Genomic DNA, 26,706 nt, shown 5'->3' with positions numbered 1-26,706 from the left:
CACGAGGGGTTTATCCCATAACTTGACCTAATTCTGACACTCATCTCACACGTTCAAGCTGTTAACAGACACCAGCCCTGCTGTTCCGCTGAATCTCAAACCAAATGAAAAGCAGAACAGAAATGTATTCAGTTGGCTGAATGCATGTTGTTGCATTTTTACTGTCACACGTGAGAAAAATGAATATAATTAGTATTGGCATCATTTAAAACATGCAGTAAAAGATCAAAGCTGCACCATATATCGGAAAATAAACGTTATTGCAGTCATAGTATATGCAATATTTTACATATCCCTGACCTTTTTTTAAATTAAAGCCATGATTCATTAAAATAAATTTGCTTTATGCATTTGCTGTTTATTCCCTTTAGAGAGGAAAATGACAACAGCTGATCAGAGTCAAAATATCTGCAGAGGTTTTCACACATTTGTAGAGTTTTAAGGACTAAATGTTTGCACCTTGACACCGTTTTTTAGTCTGAATTTGGATTAATTAGATTTGAATAATATATTTTGATCAGTAAATAAATAAATGATTTAAAACAGAAAATAGAAATACCATTTTATTATATCTTGAGAAATATCATTATTGCAATACTTACCAACATGGCATGTTTTTCCAGCATTGTGCAGCCCTATAAATAATTCAACTTTTTTTTGTCTTCCATGGAACTCTTATTATAAAAAAAGTGCTGTGTTGTTAATTTTTTTTTACATTTCAAATGGTGTGACTGTCTCAATAAATTACAGCTCGTATAAAAGAAAATCAGAAAATCATTAATAAATACCTCAGGCTCAATTTGACATATTTTAGTAAAAATGGTAGTCATTTTCCATATACAGTATTTCTAAAAACATAGAAAGTTGATACATTTTATCAATGAACCCATGTCCTCTGGTTTGACACTGTATGCAGGGCTGGACTGGGACAAAAATAAAAACAATAATAATAATCGATCCTGGCATTTTGGGCCAGAGCAGCCCACTACATGCATTCAAAATTCTACCCATCTGTGTACGCCCTTGATTATGCTTACCAGCTCCTATTCTATAAAAGCACAAAAGCCATATCGAGGAAATAATGAGAGTAGACAAATTATGAACTTAAAAATATAGAATTTATAATTATAATAAAATTGTAATCCACACTGGAAGTTCATCTTGTGTGTTTTGAGGGAGCCTATATTTAATAATGAACATAACTAGGGTTTAACACTAAGATGTTTTTTTACTGGCCCGAATATTTTCATTGGCCCCACAAAAAAAAAGTTAATAGCTATTTCTTTTTTTTTTTCTTTTTTTTTTCCAATTCCTTTTTATTATATTTTAAGTTCTTTTTTTTCTTTTTTTTTCCAATTCCTTTTTATTATATTTTAAGTAACATGTACATACACATTTCCATGTGTCAATTCCAACACAAACCAACAAACAAACAAATGAACAAACAAACCAAAAACAAAACAAAAGGCTTCTCAGTATTTAACATCAAAATACAACATCACCTCTATTACTAATCTTCTAGTAAAACATTTCCAAATCCACCACCTTTTAAAAACAGCGTAAAAGGTCCCCAAACGCTATTAAAATCTTATATATCTATTTCTTATCATATAAGTTATTTTTTTCCATTTTCATGTTTGTCACCATCTCATTCAGCCAACAACCTATAGTTGGTGCACATATACTTTTCCAATTTAAAGAAATAAGCCGTTTCGCTTGTAGAATACATATATTCAAAAACATTTGCTCCATCTTTTTTAACTTGATCTCCTTGGGATATAAATGAAATAAAAAAAATTAAAGGAGACATTGGTATATTAACCTCAAGAATATTTTCTATAATTTCTTTCATACATTTCCAAAAGTTCTGTATTCCTTTACATTCCCATATACAGTGATACAACATTCCTTTTTGGTCCCTACATCTCAATAATAGCTATTTCTTAGCCACATATTTTATTAATGGGTCAAAAATAAAGTCTGTGAATCTAGAGTTTTAAAATGTTAATAAACGTATAATGAGCAAAATTCAAAGTGTTACGCAAACAAAAAGAGCAGTATAGAAAATGTGCAGGTATTTTAAATTATTGAACAAACTGATGGCAAACTGTGCAAAACATCACATAAGCTCTTGCTTCCAAGACATTAGAAAACAGACATTTTCTTTTAGCATCATAATTTGTTGTTGCCACCTCTTCGCTGTACTGGTTGTTACCGAGTTATGGAAAAAATAATGTGCTGACGAGTCACAACATAAGAGGAACCGATAAGCAATATGGTGTTTACCTTCACAGAGAAGGTAGCATTTAAAAGCTTAAAAGCACAAACTGTTTCTCGATTCTAAGACTGTATTTGCACACAATTGACAAATAGTAGCAGGCAAATTAAACTTTAGTGGCAAGGCAGCTAATGATCAGGCCAGTAATGATCCTGTCTACTGTCCCGGGCATCTCTCGCATTGTCACCGGGCCATCGGGCAGTCCTTGTTGTTGAGCCCTGTAACAAAACTGCCTGCTGACGCTCAAGGTTAATCTTATTTTGCAACATTTTGCAGTGTGTGTGTTTAAAAAGCCTGTCCCTTTTCTCTCCAAAATTTTTCTGCGCCTCCATTATGTTTTTTCTCCATCTCTCTGACTCTCGACTATTTTGATAAATACACACCAACGTTGGGCGCTCACACGACAGCGCCCAAAATGAGAGTTTGTGATTGAGTCAGCGCAATGTCAATTAAAAAAAGAACCAATGGGCTGCAAATTCTGTCAAGTGGGACAGTCTGTCTGAAAAAAACTCTTACTTTTAGAGAGTCACAGATCACAGTATAGTCAATTAATTAGGCTTAAAAAAAAAAAAAAAAAAAAACGATAGGCTGCTAGGCGTTTTATGGGCGATCAGATCATAAGAAGATGATCAGCCTGGCCCAAAAATGCATCGGCCCAGTGGGAAACTGCCCGGTCTGCCAGATGGCCAGTTCGCCCCTGACTGTATGCTAATTTCAATCAGGCAATTCCATAGAACAATTTAATTACTTAAAGAACTCCATTCAAGATAAAGTGACTGAGGCCCAAGATTTTGTCTCAAATATTTTTTACATAGTTTTAAGGAAACACTATTAAATTGTTACATTTTGTTGTTCTTTGGTGTGGCACCCCCATTTATAGAAAATGCCTAATAAGTCAGACAAGTCATTGAGAAAAAAAAAACATTATTCATAATTTCATATAAAACATTTAGCAGTATATGAGGATAAGTGTCCACCAATGAAGATAAATCGCTATCATCCCATTTGCAAATTATCAGGAGTTAATTTCGCTATGACACCATACACTTTTATGGAACAGTTCAGTAAAAATTAAAAAAAATAAAAACAATCAAGTTAGTGACCCCTTAAAATGTTCTCAAACACCAGACTTCATAAATAAAACTATTGTTTTCTTCAAAAATGGTGTTTTACAAAAAAAAAGTAGTCATTTACCCATATCCAGACATCACTGGTAGACTGTCATGACATAACTGCAAATACTCACGGCTGGCAGAGTTTGACCAGGTCGTGATCTGTGGTTCCCGGCGGTAACCCGCGGATGTAGAGGTTTGTTTTGCTGAGCTGCTCCCAGCCGGTCGTGCTGCTGCTGCTGCTGCTGTTGTTGGTGCTGCTATTGGTGCTCGGGCTGGGCGGGGCCATGGGGAGGGTGGGCGGAGCAACAGGAGGCTGTCATGGGAACAAAGATTTCATTGAGTTGGCAAATGGAAATGCACAGAAGATGACATCACATAATGGCAGCACTCAAACTTTTTTTTTTGGTAGAAACCAAAATAGCGACAGCTAAAACAAACCAAGCACAAACCTCTCTTTCTTACGAAGCATCAAAAAGAAAGTATCTACAATAATAACACGGAAAGAAAATACCCCCCCCACCTCAATCTCCCCTCAAACTCGCCGTGGCCGAGTGACTCCATTCGTCATGATGATATCTTTAACTCTATCTGTAGTGAACTGGTGTTATTATTACACTGTCAGCCATCGCCAGCGAGTCTGCCCACATCCACAGCTCCCTATAGTCTAATTCCCATTAAAGCGAAGCACAAACAGGCCTAGAGGCACAGCCGGCCCTTCAACTCTCATATCGGTCCAATCTACGCATTCTTCCGGAGCTGAATGTGTTGGGATTATTTCACTGGAAGAAAGCCCGTATAACTCTGGAGAAGTTCCTAATGCGGCATCAATTCCTTTCAACGCTTGCCACACGGCTGTGCGCGATGATTAAAGGGATAGTTCACCCAAAAAAGAAAATTCTGGCATCTTTACGCACCCTCATGTCATTTCAAACCCGTATGGCTTTCATTCTTGAGTGGAACACAAAAGCAGGTTTTTTGAAGAATGTGGTGGTGGCTTCTCTTTGCAATGAATGAGGCCAGAATCTTTCAAGCTACAAAAAAAGATGGGGAAAAAAATCTAAACAAGTTCTTAAGGTTTGTGCTCCAGGGCTTCAGAGATCATGCAATAGTTTGGAGCACAGTGAAATTTCAATTGTGGTATTTTGATGACTCTCCTTGAAACCAGTAGAGTGGAAATTCCAACCAACATTGGCCATGTCAATCCCAGTGTAATTTCCTCATAAAAATACCAACCTCTAATCCCTAAACCTCAGCCATAGGCCATGCAATGGTTTCTGGGGTTCCCCTCAGCAGAAATCTGCAGAGGTCTTGTAGAAATTCCATACTTGGGAGTTTTAGTGGCAGGTAGTTACAGAAACCCAGGCATAGGAATTAAAAAGGCTTAGTTCCCTAGTTCCTGGTGGCATTCTCACTGTCAGCATGAAGTGTGAAATGATGTAAACCATCAACTACTCTATTCAACTCAATCAACAGCTGGAGGATGGAGGACATCATGAACAAAGCTGTGTTTTTATAGTGTGTCATGCGTTTACTGATAAACATACGTAGACATACGTTATCAGTTATGCCACTGAAAGAGGAAAAAGGGTGACGAAATCTCCTTTACAACTTGTAGAGCTACATATCACCAAGGCTGAGAAACAAAAACACAATAGCACAGACAAAGGCACCAGTAAACCTAGTTCCAAACACACCGAAATGTAAGTACTTCCACCAATAGTTCTAGGTAGGCTTGTGTGATTCTGGGGAAATATTAAAAGGCGTGATAGGAAATCTTAAAAAGTGCTAAAGTTAGCCTGATAGCAATAAAAGGCCTACATCACAACCTTCCTGCATATTGCCATCCAAAGCCACACCTCCTGCACATTTAAATAAGCTCTAGACAACATCACGTAACATCCACCAGCGGTGTTGATGTTTGCCTGCTACTCTCTGTCTGAACCATGTCCATGACGTAATAGTTTCTGCACGAACAAGGTGCACAGATATATGCAATTACATATCTGACAGGCAGGTAGGACTGAATGTAATGTAATGTTCAGACTGAATGTTTTGATTGCATGAACCTTTCGTAGTCCTAGACTTTCCACAGAATAATAAAACACATTCAGATACTTTTGGACCGCTTAATTTAATGATTGCTCTCAGGATGTGAAAAGAATTTCAACCAGAATAACAAAAATTGTTTGATATTGCAGTTTTTGTTTAATTTGTGCATCAAGTTTCAGCTCTGAATAGTATTCAATAATATTCTGAACAGTGTGCACCATGGGGTTGGGCGATGTCAACCAATTTGGCATTGTATGATGTCTAATATGAAACATCGCGATGGACGATGGCATCGTCGTCTTAGTCAGTGAATTAATTATGAATAATTAATGAATTAATTAATTATTTTTAGCCTACCGTTTTATTTACCTGACCCGTATGATCTTTGTTTTACCCATAACCAAATCATAAATGAATAAAGATAAGTTACACACATAACTACCACCAGTCAATCACTTTTTCCGCGGGACTCGTGATCTGTGTCATTACATAGGTGTTAGCAAACTTGATTGGTAAAAAAGCTGCACAACCAACAGGAACCAGCCAACAGAATCTGAGGTTTTTATAAGCGTGAAAGTGAAAGATTTAACCAGTCTACTGACCCGCTGACTGCCTGGACCCACTGTCTCAAGCGCATGACAGTGTGTGTGTGTCTGTGCCTGTGCGTGTGGTCACGTGATGTGCGTTTTAAGCAGTAGTGTGGAAGGAGGGCTGCTCAAAAATGCTAGGTGAAACGCCAGAGTGGATGTGGATCGTTTTCATTCTAAAATGCCATTTAAAAAAAATAAGACCTATTAGTGTAAACAGAGCCTGAGTGTGTATTTTTCGTCAGCGAATTTGCAATGGGGGTAGGGCGGAGGATCGCGATGCCGGCTCAGCATCGTGGTGTCTGTCAGCCATCGGCGATGGACGATGGCATTGTCTATCGGCCCAACCCTAGTGCACCATACACTTGAAATGAAATGAATACAACATTCTATTACATATAACTACATATTAGACCAATAATGCTGGAGTGTTGTGGTTCAAGCTTTCCTATCACGTTATTTGTTTTTTTAAATTTCCTTAGTACAAGTGGAAGGTTTTGTAGAAATTTCAATAAACTGTGAATTATGGTGACAATTATTCACCGGCAGAGGTTAAAGGCTGATTTATACTTCTGCGTCAAACGCCGGCGTATGCTACGGCGCTGACGCATAGCCCTTCTCCGTGGCCGTCGGCGCCGCTGACGTGCACCTCTCAAAAAATGTAACTACACGCCGCAACGACACGTAGCGCAAGCTCTGTGATTGGTCGGCTTGGTAGCGCTGACGAGTCTGGGCGGGACAGAGAGCCGCATAAATGGCGCGACCCCTGAAGGAGCTCCGGATGGAAAGTTTTGTGTTTACCTCATAGTTAAAGTTGTTGCACGTCCGCCGGTTCCTGCCTCAAAATGATCGAGTTTGAGCCACTTGTACATCCTGGAAGTGTTCAGGAAAAGCAAAAAAAGCAGCGAAGAAACTCGACACAGAGGAACATTTACACCTCACTGCCAACTAGCGTTTCGGAAGTGTTAATGCAGACCAACAGAGACAGCGCGCAGAAGTATATATGCACAGCCATACGCGTTGCATGCGCCGTGGTTAACGCTGGTCACTTGACGAAGAAGTATAAATCAGGCTTAAGCAGGGCTGTACCCGGTCAATACCTGGATGAGAGACCACATGGAAAAGCTAGGTAGCTGCCGGAAGTGCTGTTAGTGAAGCCAGCAGGGTGTGCTCAATCTGTGGTCTGTGGGGGTCCTAATGCCCCCAGTATAGTGGCTCTATATTGCTCAGTCTTTTGTATAAGATGTTAAACCAATTTTGACTCTCTGTGGTCGTTAAAAATCCCAGAATGTCCCTGCATCTTGGCAAAATTTGGCCACTGGCCTCCATCCATCATGGCCTCCTAACCATTCCCATATGTAAATTGGCTTCATCACGGTCTCCCTCTCCACCAATCAGCTGGTGTGTGGTGTGCGGTCTGGCACAATATACCTGCCATTGCGTCATCTAGGTGGATGCTGCACACTGGTGGTGGATGAGAAGATTTCATGGTGTAAAAGCATAGGCTAAAAGATATGGGGGCGGGTACTTTCACTTTTCACTGCTACCTACAGCTGCTCACCTCTGCTTGTGTTCAAACCAAAATAAGATCAGTGCAATTCGATCTAGGATCGGTGCGGTTTTTCACATGGCAGGTTTTTTGTTCTTCATACATGTTGAGAGATTGAGTTTATCGATTTGATAAGGGAATATGTCTTGACAATCCACAAAGATGTGACTTAGTAAAGCGTGAAGTCATGTAGGATTTTACTTGTTGCATTACTCTAAATGTAAATCCCCTCGTCAGGCAGTGCTGGAGTAGGGTGAGAGAGTGGACCAAAGCGCGTTTGATGCAAAGGTATTAACAAAAGAAAAATACACAACTTAAGACACTTAAATGCTTGTATTTGTTGTATTTGCAGCAGCTCTGCGATGCATACCCACAACTTCATGCATTGGGTTAAATTAGGATGTCCAGTCTCTGTGTTCAGTCCGTCACTACCATGATTAATACCCAGATTGGCAGTCAAGCAGAGTAATACAGAGAGTGAACTAATGCGCATTAGTGCAATTATAATGTATGTAAAAAATTGCAATACCTCAATTTAATTTAAAATTAAATCGTCTTTAAACGTAAATTCGAATTAATCGTAAAAATCGAAATAATCGCCCAGCCCTAGTTGTAATACTTTAAGCCACTAAGCATTGTTCTTATGACATTTTTCTACAGGAGGAAAACGCAAATTATGTCCAAATATTTAATAGTCTAATAGACTAATAATAATAATAAATGATCTTAAATAAAACATATATATTTATAGATATGATATATATAATTTCACTGACCTGGGAAATGGAGGCCATGTGAATGGTTCGTGAGCACAATAAAGTGCACACAGCATGCCATGTCATCTGATAATTTTAAGAAATAATTCCAAATAGCAATTGGCTGTGTATAGTCACATTAAACGAAACAAAATATGATTTATATGCCAAGCTCAGTGGCTAATCAGCCGGAATCAGCTGAGGTGAAGTGACGGCGACCAGTGAGACCTAGCTGTCACTCAAGTGGCCACGCCCATAATTATGCAGGCTTAATATAACTTAAAATAAACGAAACGAACGAGTTCCAAAAAAAAAATTCAGCCCCTCACAGTTGTCATGAAGGGTAATAGCTATATGAATCAAAATCGTTCTTTGTATCAGGCTGTAAACACCTTTTTTTCTGCTGTAAACTTGGCTATTTTAATAGTGGGCTCAATAGAAACCTGCTTTATTATGGAGCCAGGACTAGCGGAATTTCGATGAACTGCAGTTTCAGTTACTTACATATTTGCTTCACGAGGGAGAGCGGAAGGTTGCCGCTTGTGTAAACCGCCTTGAGTGTCTAGAAAAGTGCCATATAAATGTAAGGAATTATTATTATTATTATTATTATGTTTGTGTCTGACACGGAACATAATTAAAATAAAAATATTGATCACAAAAAAAAACATACTTCAATTTTGATTAACTGTCTATATAAATATATGTGTATGCTTAACCAGTATTTATCAGTATCTAACAGTACCTACTAGGGAAAGTTAGTCAGGTATCTGAATATTAAATCACATTGAGTTTGTCTGAACTGATTAGCTTGGTTGGTAATGACATGAGAGCTAATACATGAGAGTTGGCCCTTCAAACGCTGCTATTCTCCCCGCTCAATTAATACAGAATAAACCGGCAACAAAGAATATGATTTACCATTAGCATATCAGTTCTCTATGTATATGAATCTCTCTCGCATTCTCGCGGCATTGTTAGCATGTCAGAAGAAAGACTGGGCTCTCAGACAATCAGTGGGGAATCAGTCACTTTTAACCCTAGTTTATACTCAAGGTGTCTTCATTCTCCTAATAAAGGTAAGTGAGGAATTTACTGAACGCCAGGTCCACTGCGCATGCACTGGTATAAAAATGAACAGTCGCTCACTCCGTTGTCAAGACATGAAGCAATCAAGTTATAATATGTGTGTTAAACTTGCTCATGAAGAGATGCACTCTCCTGTTTTAAATGGTGGGTCCTACACACACTTGGTTTGGACAATGCTGATTGAGGAGAATGAAGATGTTACTCAAATGACCCTTCGCAAACCCCACTCCACTTCTCTATGTACGACAAGCTTTCTGTCATTGGGCTCCCTTTTCAATTTGTGGGAAAAGAGTGAATGATTTCTGAAAAAGAATTGCATACTGATTTCAGAAAGCAGCAGACATAAAGGCCTGCAGTATGCATATGAGGGATATAAATAACCTAAAACAAGAAATGATAATAATAATGATTCCTTACAATTATAAAGCGCTTTTCTGGACACTAAAAAAGTGTTTTACACAATTTTTGGGGGAATCGCCTCATACACTACCAGTGTGCAGCATCCACCTGGATGACGCGACAGCAGTCATATTGCGCCATACCACACACCAGCTGATTGGTGGAGACAACCAATTAGGTATATGGGAATGATTAGGAGGCCATGAAGTGGGCAAATTTAACCCAAGTGGGTAGAGTTAAACCCCTACTATATACTTCAAAGTTGAAGTAACAATAGATTATAAAGTGACTCAAAGACTGAAGTTATAGCCTACAAGTATCGTGGTGAGACGTTGGGTTCATTTGAAAATAGATCAAATGTTACTGATTTCCTAACATACTTTTACAAACACACACAAACTGAGGCATCTCAAACTAAACAAAACTATAATGCGTCCATAAAATTATAAGAGACAGTAAAGATTATTTAATTGTTAATCTGGGTCACAGAAAAGAAGACAACATTGTTTATCGCCCACCCTTTCTGGGTACCCCCATTGCTAAAGCCATATTTATGTTAATTATAAATGTTACGCTCCCTTTCACAGGGGGCTTCAGCGTCAACGCTTGACTAAATGCGTGTCTGAAGTTGGGGCTGAAGCGATTGTCATAGCAGCGTCAGCCAATGAAATTCAGTCAGCAATAGTCCACTGTCTATCTGGTGTATTTGCATACAGCGATCTGATTGGCTGATGCTTCCGTCGGCGCTTGAAAAGTTGAGCTAGTCCCAACTTCTGCAGCAAGCAATGCCTCTGAAGCGGCGCCGACGGATCTACAATGCAGTTCGGCAACGCTTGACATCACCCATTCAAAGTGAATGGGAAGCGTTGACACTGACGCCCAGTGTGAATGGGGCGTTACTCTACTATGATGCCTGTCAGACTAAATGCAGTGACGGAAGCACAGAATATGATTGGCTGGACTGCCTTTCAATCAAACTGCCTAAAAAGTGTCAACTGACTAATAAGTCTGTTACACAAAGAGCACAGTCAGGCATTTGCTGTTGGATACATATTTGTTCATTCATTCATTTTCTTTTCGGCTTAGTCCCTTTATTAATCCAGGGTCGCCACTGCGGAATGAACCGCCACCTTATCCAGGATTAGTTTTACGCAGCGAATGCCCTTCCAGCTGCAACACCCATACAAACTCACTCCCACACATACACAACGGACAGTTTAGCTTACCCAATTTACCAATTCCAAATGTCTTTGGACTGTGGGTGAAACCAGAGCACCTGAAGAAACCCACGCAAACATGGGGAGAACATGCAAACTCCATACAATAATGTCAACTGACCCAGCCAGGGTCAGCAACCTTGTTGCTGTGAGGCGATCGTGCTACCCAGTGCGCCACCATGCAACCCATACATATTTGTGGTATACCTAAATATTGAAATCACATTCAAACCAAAGCCTTTTGTGATTCGCTAACTGCAATGCTTCATATTGCAATAGCGATTCAAGTGCAATGAATAGCTAAGCCACACTTCTACAAACTGTGAAGACGTTCCTCCAGTGCAAAAGTCGCTCTTGGGAGAAGGTTTTGAATGTCTTCATATAATGGGAATGCCCCCCTCAGTAGAAATTGCACTGGGCCCTTTTTCTGAACAAGGCCTTTGGAATCGCTGTAACCTTCCCCCCATTACAGCACCCCTGACCTTCACATATTAGACAATAAATCTGACATGTTCATGACAGCAAACGAAGAGATTTAGTTGATTTATGTAATCAACCAAGATTGCAAAACCTCTGGTTCTATACACACACCACTCCAATAGGGATCTGAACAGGCATCTCCAGCATTAAAGGGCTGGCATGGAAGCAGCTTCGCCTGTCAGTCCAGGACAGCAAGGTAACTACATGGCTTCTGCCATACTCAGTCTTCTAAAAGCCAGGGTACGCTTCTTTTTCTGTGTCGTCTGACAAGAATTCTTAGTGTGTTCAACCACAGATTTGCATGAGTTTGAACATTCTCACTGTGCGCTTCTGTTGTCGCATACAAATCATTTGAAAAGACAGAAACTGTGCACTGAAGACCGAGGACACTTCTGATAATGATGTGACAGAGTGCATGGATTGACCATGACTATCTGGGTCGCAGCACCAATGTAACCCCTCCTGTTCTACTCAAACTGCTCCGAGATGGTGCCGACCCGGTGACTCCGACATTGGAGCCTGGTAAGGTAATAGGGCTGCAGCTAAAGACCGCAGCCAGTTGCTAATGCACCTTTTGAGGCAAAGAGGGGTGAGGTTTAATTGCACAGTTCCTGCTAGCTGGCGTCCATTACATGAGGAGGGGGATGTGCTTAGCTGGTTAGGATTAATTGCGTTTTGTGCTCCAGACCAACCAATTTTTAAAAAACTGTTAGTACATCAAGTCCGAGTAAATTATAATGAAAACAGGTAAACTATTTTTGACTAAATATGACTAAATTGAAAAAAGAAAAAACTTTAGTAACGTTCAGAGAATTTGGTAAGACATGAACCTTTCACCTCTCAGTGCCTGTTGTGTATTTGGTTGGGGTTTGAGTTTGATTCAAGAGAGTCATTGCCAAACCCACAGCACCAAACTCACCAAAGAGGAATGTTCATTCATACGAGCTACTCCACATATCTTCTTCACCAAAGAGGAAGGAATCTTTTCCAGAGAACGATCACATGATGCAGGAGCGCTCTGGGATACAGGATGTGTGGGCCTCTCGCCCACCCCGAGCAGCGGCCACCACAGCCCACATCACTGACTCACTTCCTGTTTCTTAGTCATTCATTAAAACAGCTCCATTTCTCTCAGCCGTCACAAAATGGCTGCCTGTTTAACATCAGCGGGTGACTGTTCACAGAACCGAATCACCACAAAAGTGACGGCTAAACCTCAAAACAACAGATGCGGTTAGGTGAGGCAGTGACTCTTACAGCCTGCAAACTATTCGATGCATGTGTAAACTCATGTAAAAAGGGAAGGTGAAAATGTGTGTGCACACCTGACTGAAACTTTATTGGGTTAGTGGGAGTTCTCTGTTTTTTGACACACTGACCCATTTCCACATGAGCGACTCACACACTTGTGCGCTGAGGTGAAACTGGACGTGGCCCCATAAGCTTGTTAGCGCCTGTTAATTACTGAGGCAAGAGATCGAGCCACTTTTCCTTCCACTACGTCCCACGTTGAGACGGATGAATGATTTAGGCAATAACGAAGCTGAAAAGAACGTTCTGAAATGCTGAGGAACTCAAAGAAATCATCCTCAAAAATAAAACCAGAAAGCTGAACAGGTCAAACAGTTGGAAATCCTGTTTTATTTTTCTCATCAGTCTTGTCAGTTGATATTTTTTGTACACATTTTCTCCCATCTCTTCTCATTCATGATTCAAATCTATTGATTTCCAGTGCTGTATTAAAAAAGAAAGTACTCACAGACTGCCCTGGGATCATGTCCAGTTTTATCGTGAGGGAAAAATAACAAAGTCATGGGAAGGGTAACTAAGACATAGAAAAAGCAATGGGAGAGGGAGAGAAAGGGGGGTCACGTTCAATATCCAAGCCATCTCTCATACGTCGGCATGTCCCTTGGGTCCTGAGCTATGCGCTGTAGTCATCTTAGACCATATGGTTCCTATAAACTGTGAAATCCTGAAGCCCATTAACTTCTGCTGCCTCTATCGCAGCCATCACTCTGAGCTCCACCACATGAGCTCCTCCTATGCAAATGCATGTGTAAATGTGTGATTTCACACAGAGTGTTTATGTGTGTGTGCCTGCATATGTGTGACTTTCATCAATTCTGGTATTGACAGATTTGGAATGTATAGACAAGCAATCTTTAAACCTAATTCCCCAGTACACGCCCACTGCTGCCCCACCAATTGCTGGAAAACATTGTATTAACTCATGAATATTAATTAGGCAGATATTCTTCAGCACACACCCAAGATTCTCCTGACACAAGTTGCCATGGGAGACTTTCACCACAGGCTTCTCTCATCATCATCTCTCTTTCCCCAATTAACACCAACTCTGCTAATAATCCTCTTTTAAAAAGAAAAGACTGTAACATTAATGATTACACATAATCTTTAACAAATGTAAGACGACAAGAGGAGTTAAGCAAAGAGCATCTTCAGCTTGAATATGACAAATGAAGTGCTGGTAAAAAGAAATGACACTTTGGTGTATCATTTCTATTTCAAGGCTCACCGTGACATCCCAAAGCAGGAAAAGACGATTCTAGTTCCGTCAACAGAATTTATAAATATTTAATTATGCAATAGTACGTCAGCTGAAAAAAATGGATGCGATTAATTTCCTAAAAGGCCTAATCACAAAAGCACTCACACAAAACCGAAAACAGTTCTGGTTTAAGCATATAATGAGATGCATGCTAAGAAAACATAATAACTGCGTGCATCATTTTGTCTTTCATTATTCCATCCCAAGCCAGCAAAGCCCCAAACCGCCTCACGTACACTAAAACGATGTCTAGCTAGTCAGCTCGCTAGATATTGAGACACTGCCGCTGTGCGTGCGCGCGCGCAAGCCAGAGGAGTTAAATACATTCTGTCCCAGGTAAAGGATCTACTGACCCACTGCGAGTACATCCTGTAGTCTTTATCATCTGCAATGCCACACTTTACATACCTGCTTTCGATATGATGGCGTTCTCAGCGGATTAGCCGTATTTGCGAAGATCATCCTGTATTCCCCTGCGTTCTGTGACCCAATGATGAATTTAAAAAATCTACTCTCAAAATCAGTTGTTATTAGGTTACAGTAGAGAACTGTAAATTTTCCACATCGCACACTGTAATGTTGGCCTCGGAGTGATGTGATAATCCGTCCCTGAGCAGATATAAATTTCTGCTAAATGGAAAACCTCGCTCTTGATCGATGGTTTATTCCCACCTTGGCTCGTCCGACCAGTTTCGGTAAATCGCCTGGTTCATTGATCTCGGTTCTGTTGCCCGCAGCGAAGACCCACCTACTGAGGAACGATCCATTCTGCGCTCACAGGGTAGGGTGATGGCGTATCTAATTATTCATATGTGACGTGCGTTTTAGAAAATCGCTGCTAAAAATGCACAAAACATCTGATTTTATAGTTTAAAGTAAGCCTGTTTTAAAAACACTAAAAGAAAAACATCAACAAAGCGTGTCATTTTCATGTAAGCGTGAACCTTATCCCCCTACTAGCGGTTTGGTTCAACCCCGCACGCAGGCAACACATTCCACTACCTCGCCATCAGATCCCATCTACAATACACACAACAGACTGTCCCACTATGGCCCGGGTGGTGGTCCCTGCATACAGATACAAGCTAATTAACAATTTACTGTATATTTGTATGCTGTAAACGGATTTAAATCTGCATTGAGTGCTTATTATTACTTTTTTTGCTTTTTAAAAAAGTTTTACTCATGTAAAAATGATAAGCATGTTTTAAAATATAGTTTGATATACATATTTTATTCTGCTTGCTGGCTGAGAGCAGACTGACCCAACACTAACCCTGCCATTTTGATGTTGCTAAGTTTGGTTCAGTTAAAAGAAATACACCTAAATTTGAATACATGTGAATGCTTATATCTGGTGTGGATGATGGAGACCGACACCTTGTTTACACCTGGAATTGACAGGCATTTTGGTCAATTAAGTCTGACTAAAGGGAGAATCCAAACATTTTGTCTACTTTAAAACACTTTTGTGACGAGGCAGGCTCTGTGGGTTGATATATAGTTGAAGTCAGAATTATTAGCCCTCCCTGAATTATTAGCCCACCTGTTTTTTTCCCCCCAAATTCTGATTAACGGAGAGATTTTTTAAACACATTTCTAAACATAATAGTTTTAATAACTCATTTCTAATAACTGATTTATTTTATCTTTGCCATGTTGACAGTAAATAATATTTGACTACATATTTTTCAAGACACTTCTATACAGCCTAAAGTGACATTTAAAGGCTTAACTAGTTTAATTAGGTTAAATAAGCAGGTTAGGGTAATTAAGGAAGTTAATTTATAACGATGGTTTGCTCTGTAGACTATCAAAAAATATAAAGCTTAAAGGGGCTAATAATTTTGTCCTTATGGTGTTAAAAGAATTAATAACTGCTTTTACTGAAATAAAACTAATAAGACTTTCTCCAGAAGAAAAAAAATATTATCAGGCATACTGTGAAAATTTTCTTGCCCTTTTAAACATAATTTGGGAAATATTTAAAAAAAGAAAAAAAGGTTGGCTGATAAATCTGTCTTCAACTGTATGTACAGGCATTATTGATCTTTTTCAGGGGCACCCAAACTTTTTCTTATGAAAGGCAAAAAACCAAAGTCGATTAAGGCTAGTGAGCCAAAGGTGAATGTAGTTGCCATGGGTAAATTCCTAATTTTCTTAATAATATTTCAAAAAGACTAGAAAACATTGCTTTAAATTAACTAATACAGCATTTTATACATTTTATAATGAACTTATTACAGTAAAAACAAAACAATCCTATTTGTAACACAATTACACTAGTTTTTCCCTTGACTTGCTCGCCAATGTCTTCTGCATAGTCCTCTATCTATCGAGTGACAATATTTCTATTTTAAAAAATCAGATTCATTTACAGGATTTAATTATTTAATTTCAGTCGATTTTTTTGTAGCTTAGCAATAAAATTAACAAATCAAAGCTGCAAGCAGCGACGAAAGGGACCTCGTGCTAACAATACATATTATGTCAAATTAGATATTACGTTCTCTGTGTTAAAGGCATTCGCCCCAACCCTCTCCATCATTCTCACTATCCTTTACGCTGGGATGGTGGGCCAAATCAAAGGTTACAAAAGACCACCTTTGTCCCGCGGCCCTACTTTGGACATCTCTGATCTTTTTGTACAACAATACTAAAAAAGCTTCTGCAGTCACTGTACATTGAAAAAAATTCTATATGCTCTTTTTTTATAACATTTTTAGAATTAAAAATATTTAGGACAATGTTAAAATTCTGTCTTCTCTTTTCCTACCTTTCCGTGGCCTCGCAGTGTGACGTCACAGTTAATTAGTTAATTTATAGGTGGAGAATGTATATACTTGAATTTGTTGTGGAGAACGGCACTTCCTCTGGTGAACCGTTATTCCACAGAGAGGTTATTTTGTTCCAACTCTTTTGTGTTGCCGTCTTGTGTTTTGTTTTGTATTTTGTTGAGAGAATTTCAGCTGATTTCTTAGTTATTTCAAATCCCTATACAATGTGTTATACTTTGTTATTCCCTTTATTAAATTTTTATTTCATTATATACCTTTTTGTGTATTTGATCCTTTTTTATGGTACGGTCGGGAGCGAGCTGGCCGTAACAACACATAAAGTCGGTGAAACATATTAATTTATGAATATAATTAAGCTGTTATGTCTTATGAGTGCAGGAATATACAATTTTAGCATGCATATAGCCTAAGGTATTGTCAGTGTTTAAACGTTATTTTAGTTTTCCACAGATGCCACAAAGTTTAAATTATTTTTGCACTTTTTGTCCTTTAAACCAAATTTAGGATAATAGACATCAAAGTTGATCCCATCTGTGCATTTCACCAACACTGTTTAAAAATGACGCCAGTTGACAGAGAGAAACTGCTCCTTAATGGCTGTTTAAATATATTCTGCAACATGACCTTGATGTTAACAATACCATCTAATATTAGACCCTTTTTCAACCTCTATTCAGCTGGGTCCAGCTGTGATTGGGCTGACGATTCCTAATATCAGGTGTAAACACTGGGGGAAAGGTGAAAGGTTTCACACCTGAAAAAGTGAGTCTCATTTCGCTAACTCCTCCGCTGTTTTGGTTAATTTACAAATTTATAAGCTCTTTACGAGTTCTCCGCTAATTTAAATCAGTATGCTGGTGTATTTGCAAACAATTCACTTGCGATAACTCTGTGAAATTGTTCGAAAGTAAATGTTCTAGATTACATTTTTTTGAGACGTCCACAAATATCTCTTTAAATCTGATCCAATGCTGTAATAAAGAAAGAAAGCTGTTTGAAAGATAGTTTTTATTGTTAAGTTAATATTATTATGAATAATAATACATATTATTGTTAATTAATCGAATAAGAAAAAAGTAAAAAAAAGCTTGTATAACTTCAATAAAACAAAATTATACGTATATTACTGTCAAATATTATTAACCATTGACTTGTGTGTATATTAATGTCAGATGTATAAAATATTTAAAAATATTATAAAATACAAAAATATAAAATATTATAAAAATATATAAAATATTATAAAATAATAAAATAATTCTAACAGTTTATCATTATCTTTAATAAATTATCAATTTTAATGTGTGTAGATTTCATATATGAGAAATTATGATTGTTTTTTGTGTTTTTATTAATTTATCATAAAAATTACAAGAGCATCAATTTATTATTTAACAACAACAAAAAACAACAACAACAATAAAAATAATAATAATAATAATAGTCAGAGCAAATGAACCAAGAAAACTAAACTATATACATAAACACAATATAGTGTTTTACAGTAAGCTTCTAGTAGTTAATGTTAGTTAATATATTTAATAACATCAACTAAGTATGAACAATACTTGATCAGTATTCATTAATCATAGTCAAACATTTACTAATGCATTATAATTTAATGTTATTATTCCAGAATTAACAAGAACTAACAATCAACGAAGACTAATAAATACTATAACAAATGTATTGTTCATTATTTGTTTAATACATTAACTAACATTAAACCTGACTGTATGCAGATGTATTGACAAACAGTCCACTTGCGATGCTTTTTGGGAGGAAAGAACCCCATTTCTACATGCAAACTAAACTGCATCAACTAAATTTCCAACTCTGTGAAACTGATGGAAACAGACAAAAGTCGCGTGTGGTATTTGATAGCAGGGGTGTGTGAACTAGTTCCCTCTTGCAACAGTAATAACAAGGCTGAAATGAAATGACACCTCCTAGAGGGTTGCCCAGGGCACGTCTTATCTACTTTTTGTCATGGTAATGCCCCTCTGTAATCACATTTCACAGCTTATGTACTGATTCAAGGAACACCTAGTGTTATCCGGGCGACACTCTGCAATTTGGTGCAGGACAAATATTGATGCATTTGATATATATGAACTAGAATGCCACACAGGTGCCTGAAAGGAAATCTAAATGTGCTTGAATGCTCATTTGATGAGGCGTATTAGGGATGTTTTAAGGTGAGATGCTGCAGGTAAAAAGGTTTTACACCTGCCAATTTTGGGGGGCTGTTCATTTTAGTGTAATTTTAAAGTTTATTTTTTCTCAAACTGTATAATTTTTTCCCCTATAGAATTTAAATACACATTTTAAAAGGACATTTTTTTTCTCTTGCACTGAGCAGCAGACAATTAAAGGCAAAATTATAGAATTGAAGGCAAAATTAGTAGCCCTCTTGGGAAATTATTATTATTTACAAATATATATTTCCCAAGAGATTAGGGACATTTTCAAATCCTATTATATATATATATATATATATATATATATATATATATATATATATATATATATATATATATATATATATATATATATATATATTATATATATATATATATATATATATATATATATATATATATATATATATATATATATATATATATTATATATTATTATATATATGATATTAATATGTTATTATATATTAAATATTTTTTTAGATTATAATTTAAAAATTTAAAAAAAATTTTTAAAACATTACAAAGTTACTTTTTTCTTACTGCTTATTATGATTTTGCAGTATTCTACTGTAATCAAAGTAATCAAGTACTGCTACTGTAGTTGAAGACAAAAATGTGACAGTTATTGAAGAAATTGTCACTTGATTAGAATTTATTCAATTTAATAGTAAACTAAAATAAAGCTTTTGTACTGCATGTGTAAAATGTAAATGCATTACAGTAAAAGTACTGTAATAAATGTCATACTGTAAAATTAAAAAGGGCATTTTACCATAAAAAGAAGTTGTGGTAAGGCTATTTTACAGTAAAATGAAATTGCAGTAGGACCCTGCTGCTGTAAAACACATTTACAAGTAAGTTTCTGTCAAAACACACTGCAGCCAGTAAGTTACACAGTAAAAAATAAATCCGTAAAATTTACGGTAAAAAAACGGCAGCTGTGGTTGCCAGTACTTTACCGTTAAAAACACGGTACACACCGTGAAAGTATTTTTTTATTTTTACGGTAAATTACTGTATTTTATTAATTTATAGAGGTAATATGTCTGTATTTTGAACGATCAACATCTACACATCTTTTGTTTCACAGTTAGACACATTAGCACACCCACATGAAGGTGGTGATGAGGAAGTTACATAATGAGCCAATGATCATCACAATTAACTTTTCCCACAAGCAGAAAAGAGTATCAGCATATAGAAGGTGCTCAGTGTCATTCACACAGCTACTAAACACCAGTATCGTAACACGCATAAAATTTAAGTCATGAAATAAACATTGTTTATCAACATTAGATGTAACATAAATCTCTAATGTACATAACTGATGGGGAAACAACTAAAAAGATCCATATTAATGTCAAACAAATGCATAAAAAGTTATGTGCCATGCAGGGAATTCTGGGAAAGTCAATTTTTGGTTATTCGCCCTATATATTAAGGAAACATACCGTTAACCAGATTACGGATTTGTTCTGTAGCATTTTTACAGTTTTTTACCGTTGAAATCATGGCCATTTTTTACAGTGTACCGCAAGAATACAACAAAATGTCCAACGAGGGTCACGCACAGGATTCACTGCTTTTTAAAAAAAAAATGTAAAAATTAATTTATATTTTAGATGAAATAAAATAAGACTTTCTCTAGAAAAAAAGAATAGTATCAGACAGTTAAAGTTAAAATTATTGGCCCCCCTTTGAACTGTTTTTTTGTTTTTTAAATATTTCCCAAATTATGTTCAACAGAGCAAGGAAATTTTTCGCAGTATGTCTGATAATATATTTTTTTTTCTGGAGAAAGTCTTATTTGTTTTATTTTGACTATAATGAAAGCAGTTTTTTACTTTTTAAAAACAATTTTAAGGTAAAAAATTAGCCCCTTTAAGCTAAAATTCTTCCCGATAGTCTACACAGCAAACCATCGTTATACAATAACTTGCCTAATTACCCTCACCTGCCTAGTTAACCTGATTAACCTAGTTAAGCCTTTAAATGTCACTTTAAGCTGTTTAGAAGTGTCTAGAAAAATATCTAGTCAAATATTATTTACTGTCATCATGGCAAAGATAAAATAAATCAGTTATTAGAAATGAGTTATTAAAACTATTATGTTTAGAATTGTGCTAAAGAAATCTGCTCTCCACTAAACAGAAATTGGGGGAGAAAAAAATAAACAGGGGGTCTAATAATTCAGGGGGGAATAATAAATCTGACTTTAACTGTACTGTGAAAATTTCCTTGCCCTGTTAAACATAATTTGGGAAATATTTGAAGAGTTCAGATGCAAAAACCTCTAAATGTCGTCTGAAAACTTCTCCTAAAATGAACTTTTTTCTTAGCCCCCTATGCTTATGTTCAGTTATTTAAGTTTAAAGTTTGAAAAGAACTTATTTGTCCCTATGAAAGTAAAATTACCGAACTTACACACAGGAGTCGGAGAAAAAATGCTAATTTTAGAAGAAAATATCAAATGGCCTTTAGAGGTTGTTGTATCTACTCTTCATTTGAAAAAATTCACAAAGAACGAATAATTCTGATTTTAACTGTATATTATTTTACCCTTTATTCGTCAGGCAACACAGCTGAATATCTCTTCTATGCCTTTGTGTTTGAAGAGAGGAAAGATAAATAATGATGTTTTCTTTCCTGGGTGTGATGTAACAGTTTGCGCATGCTTACTGAAACCTAAGAGTCATGACATTGCTAATTGTTTGTGCTCACAGACACATGATTGCATCTGTTCACATGCCCTACGAGTGTGATTTGTAGCTTGACTGTGTGTGAGTTTAAAGAGATGGAGTGAATCAGGTCAAACGCAACACAATTCAGACAAGCAGAGAGTAGGAAAGTGTACGATGGAGTGAAGAACCGAAAGTGAAAGTTCCTAATGACATGCTGTGAGACATCCTCAAACATCATCCTCTTTAAATCTGATCTCATACTGCAATAAATAATGAGAGCTGTTTGAAATAAGGATGTTATTATCATTATTATTATTTATTTTTGTTTATTTATTTATTTATTTATTTATTTATTTATTTATTTATTTTTATTAATGCTATAATAAGCATTAGAATTAAATTACTTTATAATAAACACAATTTTATTGATATTACAGAAAAACATATGTTTATTTGACTTGTGTAAATAAATGTAGAATGTATAAAATATCCATTCTAATATTATAATCAGTTAAATTAATTATAATTATTTAATGTGTATTAATATATAACGAACATTTCATAGATCCTGAAAAATCATAATAGATTTCTAATAAAAAAGAGCATTACAAGTTTTTACAACAACAACATCAACAATAATAATAACGATAATTTTTTGAATAATGAAAATAAATTATATAATTTTCAATAGAATTTAATAACCTGTATTATTTCAATAAAATTAAATATGTATTTTACTGATACAAAATATTATTAACTATTGACTTATGTATATATTAATGTATAATGTATAAATTCTAAACTGTAATAATTTATATATAATATACTGTGCATTAATATTTAATAAAATATTGCATATATTTGAGAACAATATAATTTTTATTTTTTTATTTTTATTTTTTATTTTTTTTTATTCTATTATTGTTGTTATTACTACTATGTACTACAACTGCTATTATTATTATTATTATTATTATCATCTTCATCATCATCATAAACCTAGTTGTACTAATGTTTAATAATGTAATGCTAAGTAAATACTGAGATAAATGTGTCATTCTAACCTGCTGACCACAAAGACAACCAAAAACCAAGACCACACTAACCCATCACAGTCAGCCTGACAACCCACTGCAGTTACCATAGAAACAAACCACAACTGCCTTATGTTTCACTATTTGCCTTGCCTTAGTTGATGCCTTTAAATAACTTTCAAATGCATGGCACAAGTTACAGTTCAGTTCACCCTAAAATTGACCAGTTTATTCACCATCAAGTAGATCCAATCCTGTTTGAGTTTCTTTCTTCTGATGAACACAAAAGAAGATATTTTGAAAAACGTTGGAAACTGGAACCAATAATATACATTTTCTCCTTTCCTTCATCTCTATTTCAGAGGTCACCACAATGGAATGAACCGCCAAGCATATGTTTTACGCAGCGGATGCCCTTCCAGCTGTAACATAATACTGGGAAACACCCATACACACTCTCATTCACACTTCGTCATACACTTTGGCTAATTTAGTTCCTGCAATTCACCTATAGCGCGTGTGTTTGGACTGTGAGGGAAACTGGAGCACCCGGAGGAAGCACACACCAACACAGGTAGAACATGCAAACTCCACACAGAAAAGGCAAATGGCCCAGCCGTGACTCAAACCAGCAACCTTCTTGCTGTAAGCCGACAATGCTAACCTCTGAGTCACTGTGCCGCCATTAATAAACATAGTAGGAATTGGTGTTTTCAACTATCCATTTAATAACCAATAGCAAAACTACAATATTATTTGGACTGTCTATAAACTGACAATATATTATCCGGCCACTTTATTAGGTAAACATTATTATTATTACCTGCATCTCAGTATTTACTGTATTATAGTATATTATGATTATATAGGATGCTCCAGTTGCAAAAGGCTGTATTAAAACATGGTTTAAAATTGACTCTAGGACACTGAGCTGCACTGAATGCATTTCAATGAGCAAGTACACACACACACACACACACACACACATCCTCATCCTGCTGCGTATGAGCCACTTTAACCACAATCTGTTCTTGTATCACAAGACCAATATATCTGACCTTTCATAGCATTTTATCTGCTGCCTAAGCAAGAAACATGGCTTAATAATTCCCTCTGTGGATAGTGTCATCTGTCTAAATCATGCAATTAAAAGAGCTAAAAGATCAATAAATCATATACAATTTATTTAAAATGTAATTATTTTAAAAGTAAATATATATTTTTTAAATAAAAATGTCTAATGAAAAGTGATTTAATAAAATAACAATATACTTTATAATAAGATTAATCACATGTTTATTTTATTTATTTTTTGATTCATTTATTCATTAATTTACCTTCAGCTTAGTGCCTTATTTATCAGGGGTTGCCACAGCAGAATGAACCACCATGTATTTTTCTTTCAAAAATTATTATATAAAATTATTTAATGAAATAAATCTGTTTTAATCATTTTATTTTAATAATTTTAAATGTAATTGTTTATTTAAAAATATTTAATGAAAAGTTATGTAATAAAACAACAATATGCAATTATATTAAGATAAATATATTTTTTGTTAAATAAAAACAATTATTATTTTTTAAATAAAATAATTTGCATTTTAAAGGCGACAAAGTGGCGCAGTAGGTAATGCTGTCGCCTCATAGCAAGAAGGTCGCTGGTTCGAGTCTCGGCTGGGTCAGTTGCTGTTTCTGTGAGGAGTTTGCATGTTTTCCTGCATTTGCATGGGTTTCCTCTGGGTGCTCCGGTTTCCCCCACAGTCCAAAGACATGCAGTGCATGTAAATTGGGTAGGCTAAATTGTCTGTAGTGTATTAGTGAGAATGAGTGTGTATGGATATTTCCCAGAGATGGGTTGCAGCTGGAAGGGCATTCGCTGCGTAAAACATATGCTGAATAAGTTGCCGGTTTATTCCGCTGTGGCGACCCCAGATTAATAAAGGGACTAAGGCGAAAAGAAAAGGAATGAATTGAATATGCATTTTAAAAAGATAAATCAATTATTGTCATTTTATTTAATTAATTAGTTTAAATTAATAAAAATAAAATGTAAAAATGTTTAATAAAATGTTTCTTAATAAAATAGTAATATTCTGAATTTTAATAAGATAAATCAATTATATTTATATTAATTCATTTTTAATCAAATTTTTTTTTACATTTAAGTAAAAATTATATAATAAAACATTATTTAATAAAATAATAATTAGAAGAATTAATAGGATAAATCAATTATATGAATTTGGAATAAATAGAGTAACTTGTATTATTTTATAAGGTACAGTTTGATGTATGTTAATAAATAAGTTATATAAAATACAAAATTATTAAATGAAATAGTATTGATTGAAAATTGTTATTTAATAAAAACAATATTATATTTTTTTAATACCAAGATAAATAAACAACATGCACTGGGTGAACTGACCCTTTAACTTATTGGCATATTGGCTGGTATATATAGAAACTAGCAGTGTATTTACAATAGTACATCAAAATTCCATACATACTTTTATTGTTATTTTTACTCACACAAATTAAAATATTATTTATTAAATAATAATATATAATTCTATTAACTAAAATATTACACAACTTAACCAAAATATTAAATTAAATAAGTTTTTATTAAATAAAAAAAACTATTATGAATTTTAACAAGACTAATGAATTATATTCCACTGTGGCGATCCCAGATTAATAAATGGAATAAGCTGAAAAGAAAATGAATGAATGAATGAGTGAATAGTGAATTATATTGATTAAATAAATAGCTAAAATATTACTAAATAATCCTTAAACATATACAATTATTTTAATAGTAACCACAAAGAATTAACTACAAATTTAAACAAAACACCATTAATTGACTAGACTGTCAGGCCATATATTGTGAGCCAAAATCATGCAATGAGGCAGTTCTATTCACCGCGGTGTCAATTAGAGGACTTGATTCAGACGAGCTCTTTTAAAAGTGCCTGAAAAGCGAGCCGTGTTCTGTATTCTCTGCTGCGAGTGTCCGAGATCAGCTTTTGTTGGGTCTCCATTGGACGGATGAAGGGAAAAGCGGCCCAGCTCTTTGTATCTCTCCAGGGGTCGTCACTGAACACCAGAGGTCAAACTCAATGAGGGCCAGCAGTCCATGAAGCTGAAAACTCAATAGGTCAACAGAGATGGAGAGCAGAAAACTGAGAGCTGGAAAAGTCTGATTCAGCAGTGTGGAGGTCACTGAGGAGAAGCGCCTCTGAAAAGGCTATGTGTATCCTGTACTGTGATGGAAGCTGTTACGTGTTACGCTAACGTTCTACCATGATTGTTAAACTATTTATAGGTTTGTGGTTTTAAGATTTGGATTTTTATCTCATATGTAATAATAAGAATTTATACTTATGGCAACATGGTGGCTCAGTGGTTAGCACTGTTGCCTCACAGCAAGAAGGTCGCTGGTTCAAGTCCATCTGGGTCAGTTGGCATTTCGATGTGGAGTTTGCATGTATTCCCTGTGTTGGCGTTTGTTTCTTCCCGATGCTCCAGGTTCCCCTAGAGTTTAAAGACATTTGCTGTAGATGAATTAAACAAACTAAAATTTTTGTATGAGTGGGTGTATATGAGAGTATGTATGTGTTTCCCAGTACTGGGTTGCGGCTGGAAGGGCATCTGATATCTAAAACATATGATAGGTAAGTTGATGGGTTATTCTGCTTTGGTGACCCCTGATAAATAAAGGTACAAAGCCCAAGGAAAATGAAATTATTATATATAATTATATAATTTAATAATACACAGTTGACGTCAGAATTATTATCCCCCCTAAATTATTAGCCGCCCTTCTTATTTTTTTCCCCAATTTCTGTTTAACGGAGAGATTTTCTTCAACACATAGTAACACATAGTTA

At 35.9% G+C, this 26,706-nt stretch overlaps 1 protein-coding gene and 2 long non-coding RNA genes across 6 annotated transcripts in view; 1 reads left to right on the top strand and 2 right to left on the bottom strand.

Annotated features, from left to right (window-relative positions):
* The window catches only part of rbms1a (RNA binding motif, single stranded interacting protein 1a), a 60,442-nt gene extending 45,638 nt beyond the window's left edge, over positions 1 to 14,804 (bottom strand). For all 4 annotated transcript variants that reach the window (XM_005155722.6, XM_005155723.6, XM_688303.11 and 1 more), the window contains exons 1-2: positions 14,499 to 14,804; positions 3,525 to 3,706 (exon numbers count right to left, since the gene is read on the bottom strand). In XM_005155722.6, coding sequence (XP_005155779.1) covers positions 3,525 to 3,706; positions 14,499 to 14,552 — 236 coding nt within the window. In that variant the 5' untranslated portion in view covers positions 14,553 to 14,804. The remainder of the gene's footprint in view (positions 1 to 3,524; positions 3,707 to 14,498) is intronic.
* LOC141376545 (uncharacterized) lies at positions 3,798 to 13,023 on the bottom strand. The gene is made up of 3 exons (XR_012387038.1): positions 11,271 to 13,023; positions 6,770 to 7,174; positions 3,798 to 6,631 (listed from the first exon to the last, which is right to left on the bottom strand). It is a non-coding gene; the product is annotated as an uncharacterized lncRNA (long non-coding RNA).
* On the top strand, positions 5,347 to 14,790 carry LOC141376546 (uncharacterized). The gene is made up of 2 exons (XR_012387039.1): positions 5,347 to 6,580; positions 11,511 to 14,790. It is a non-coding gene; the product is annotated as an uncharacterized lncRNA (long non-coding RNA).
* Positions 14,805 to 26,706: the final 11,902 nt, after the last annotated feature.

Source organism: Danio rerio, chromosome 11 (genome assembly GCF_049306965.1).
Source record: "Danio rerio strain Tuebingen ecotype United States chromosome 11, GRCz12tu, whole genome shotgun sequence".
NCBI lineage: Eukaryota > Metazoa > Chordata > Actinopteri > Cypriniformes > Danionidae > Danio > Danio rerio.
The sequence above is the reverse complement of the archived record's forward strand: the minus strand, read 5'-3'. Positions and strand labels throughout refer to the sequence as shown.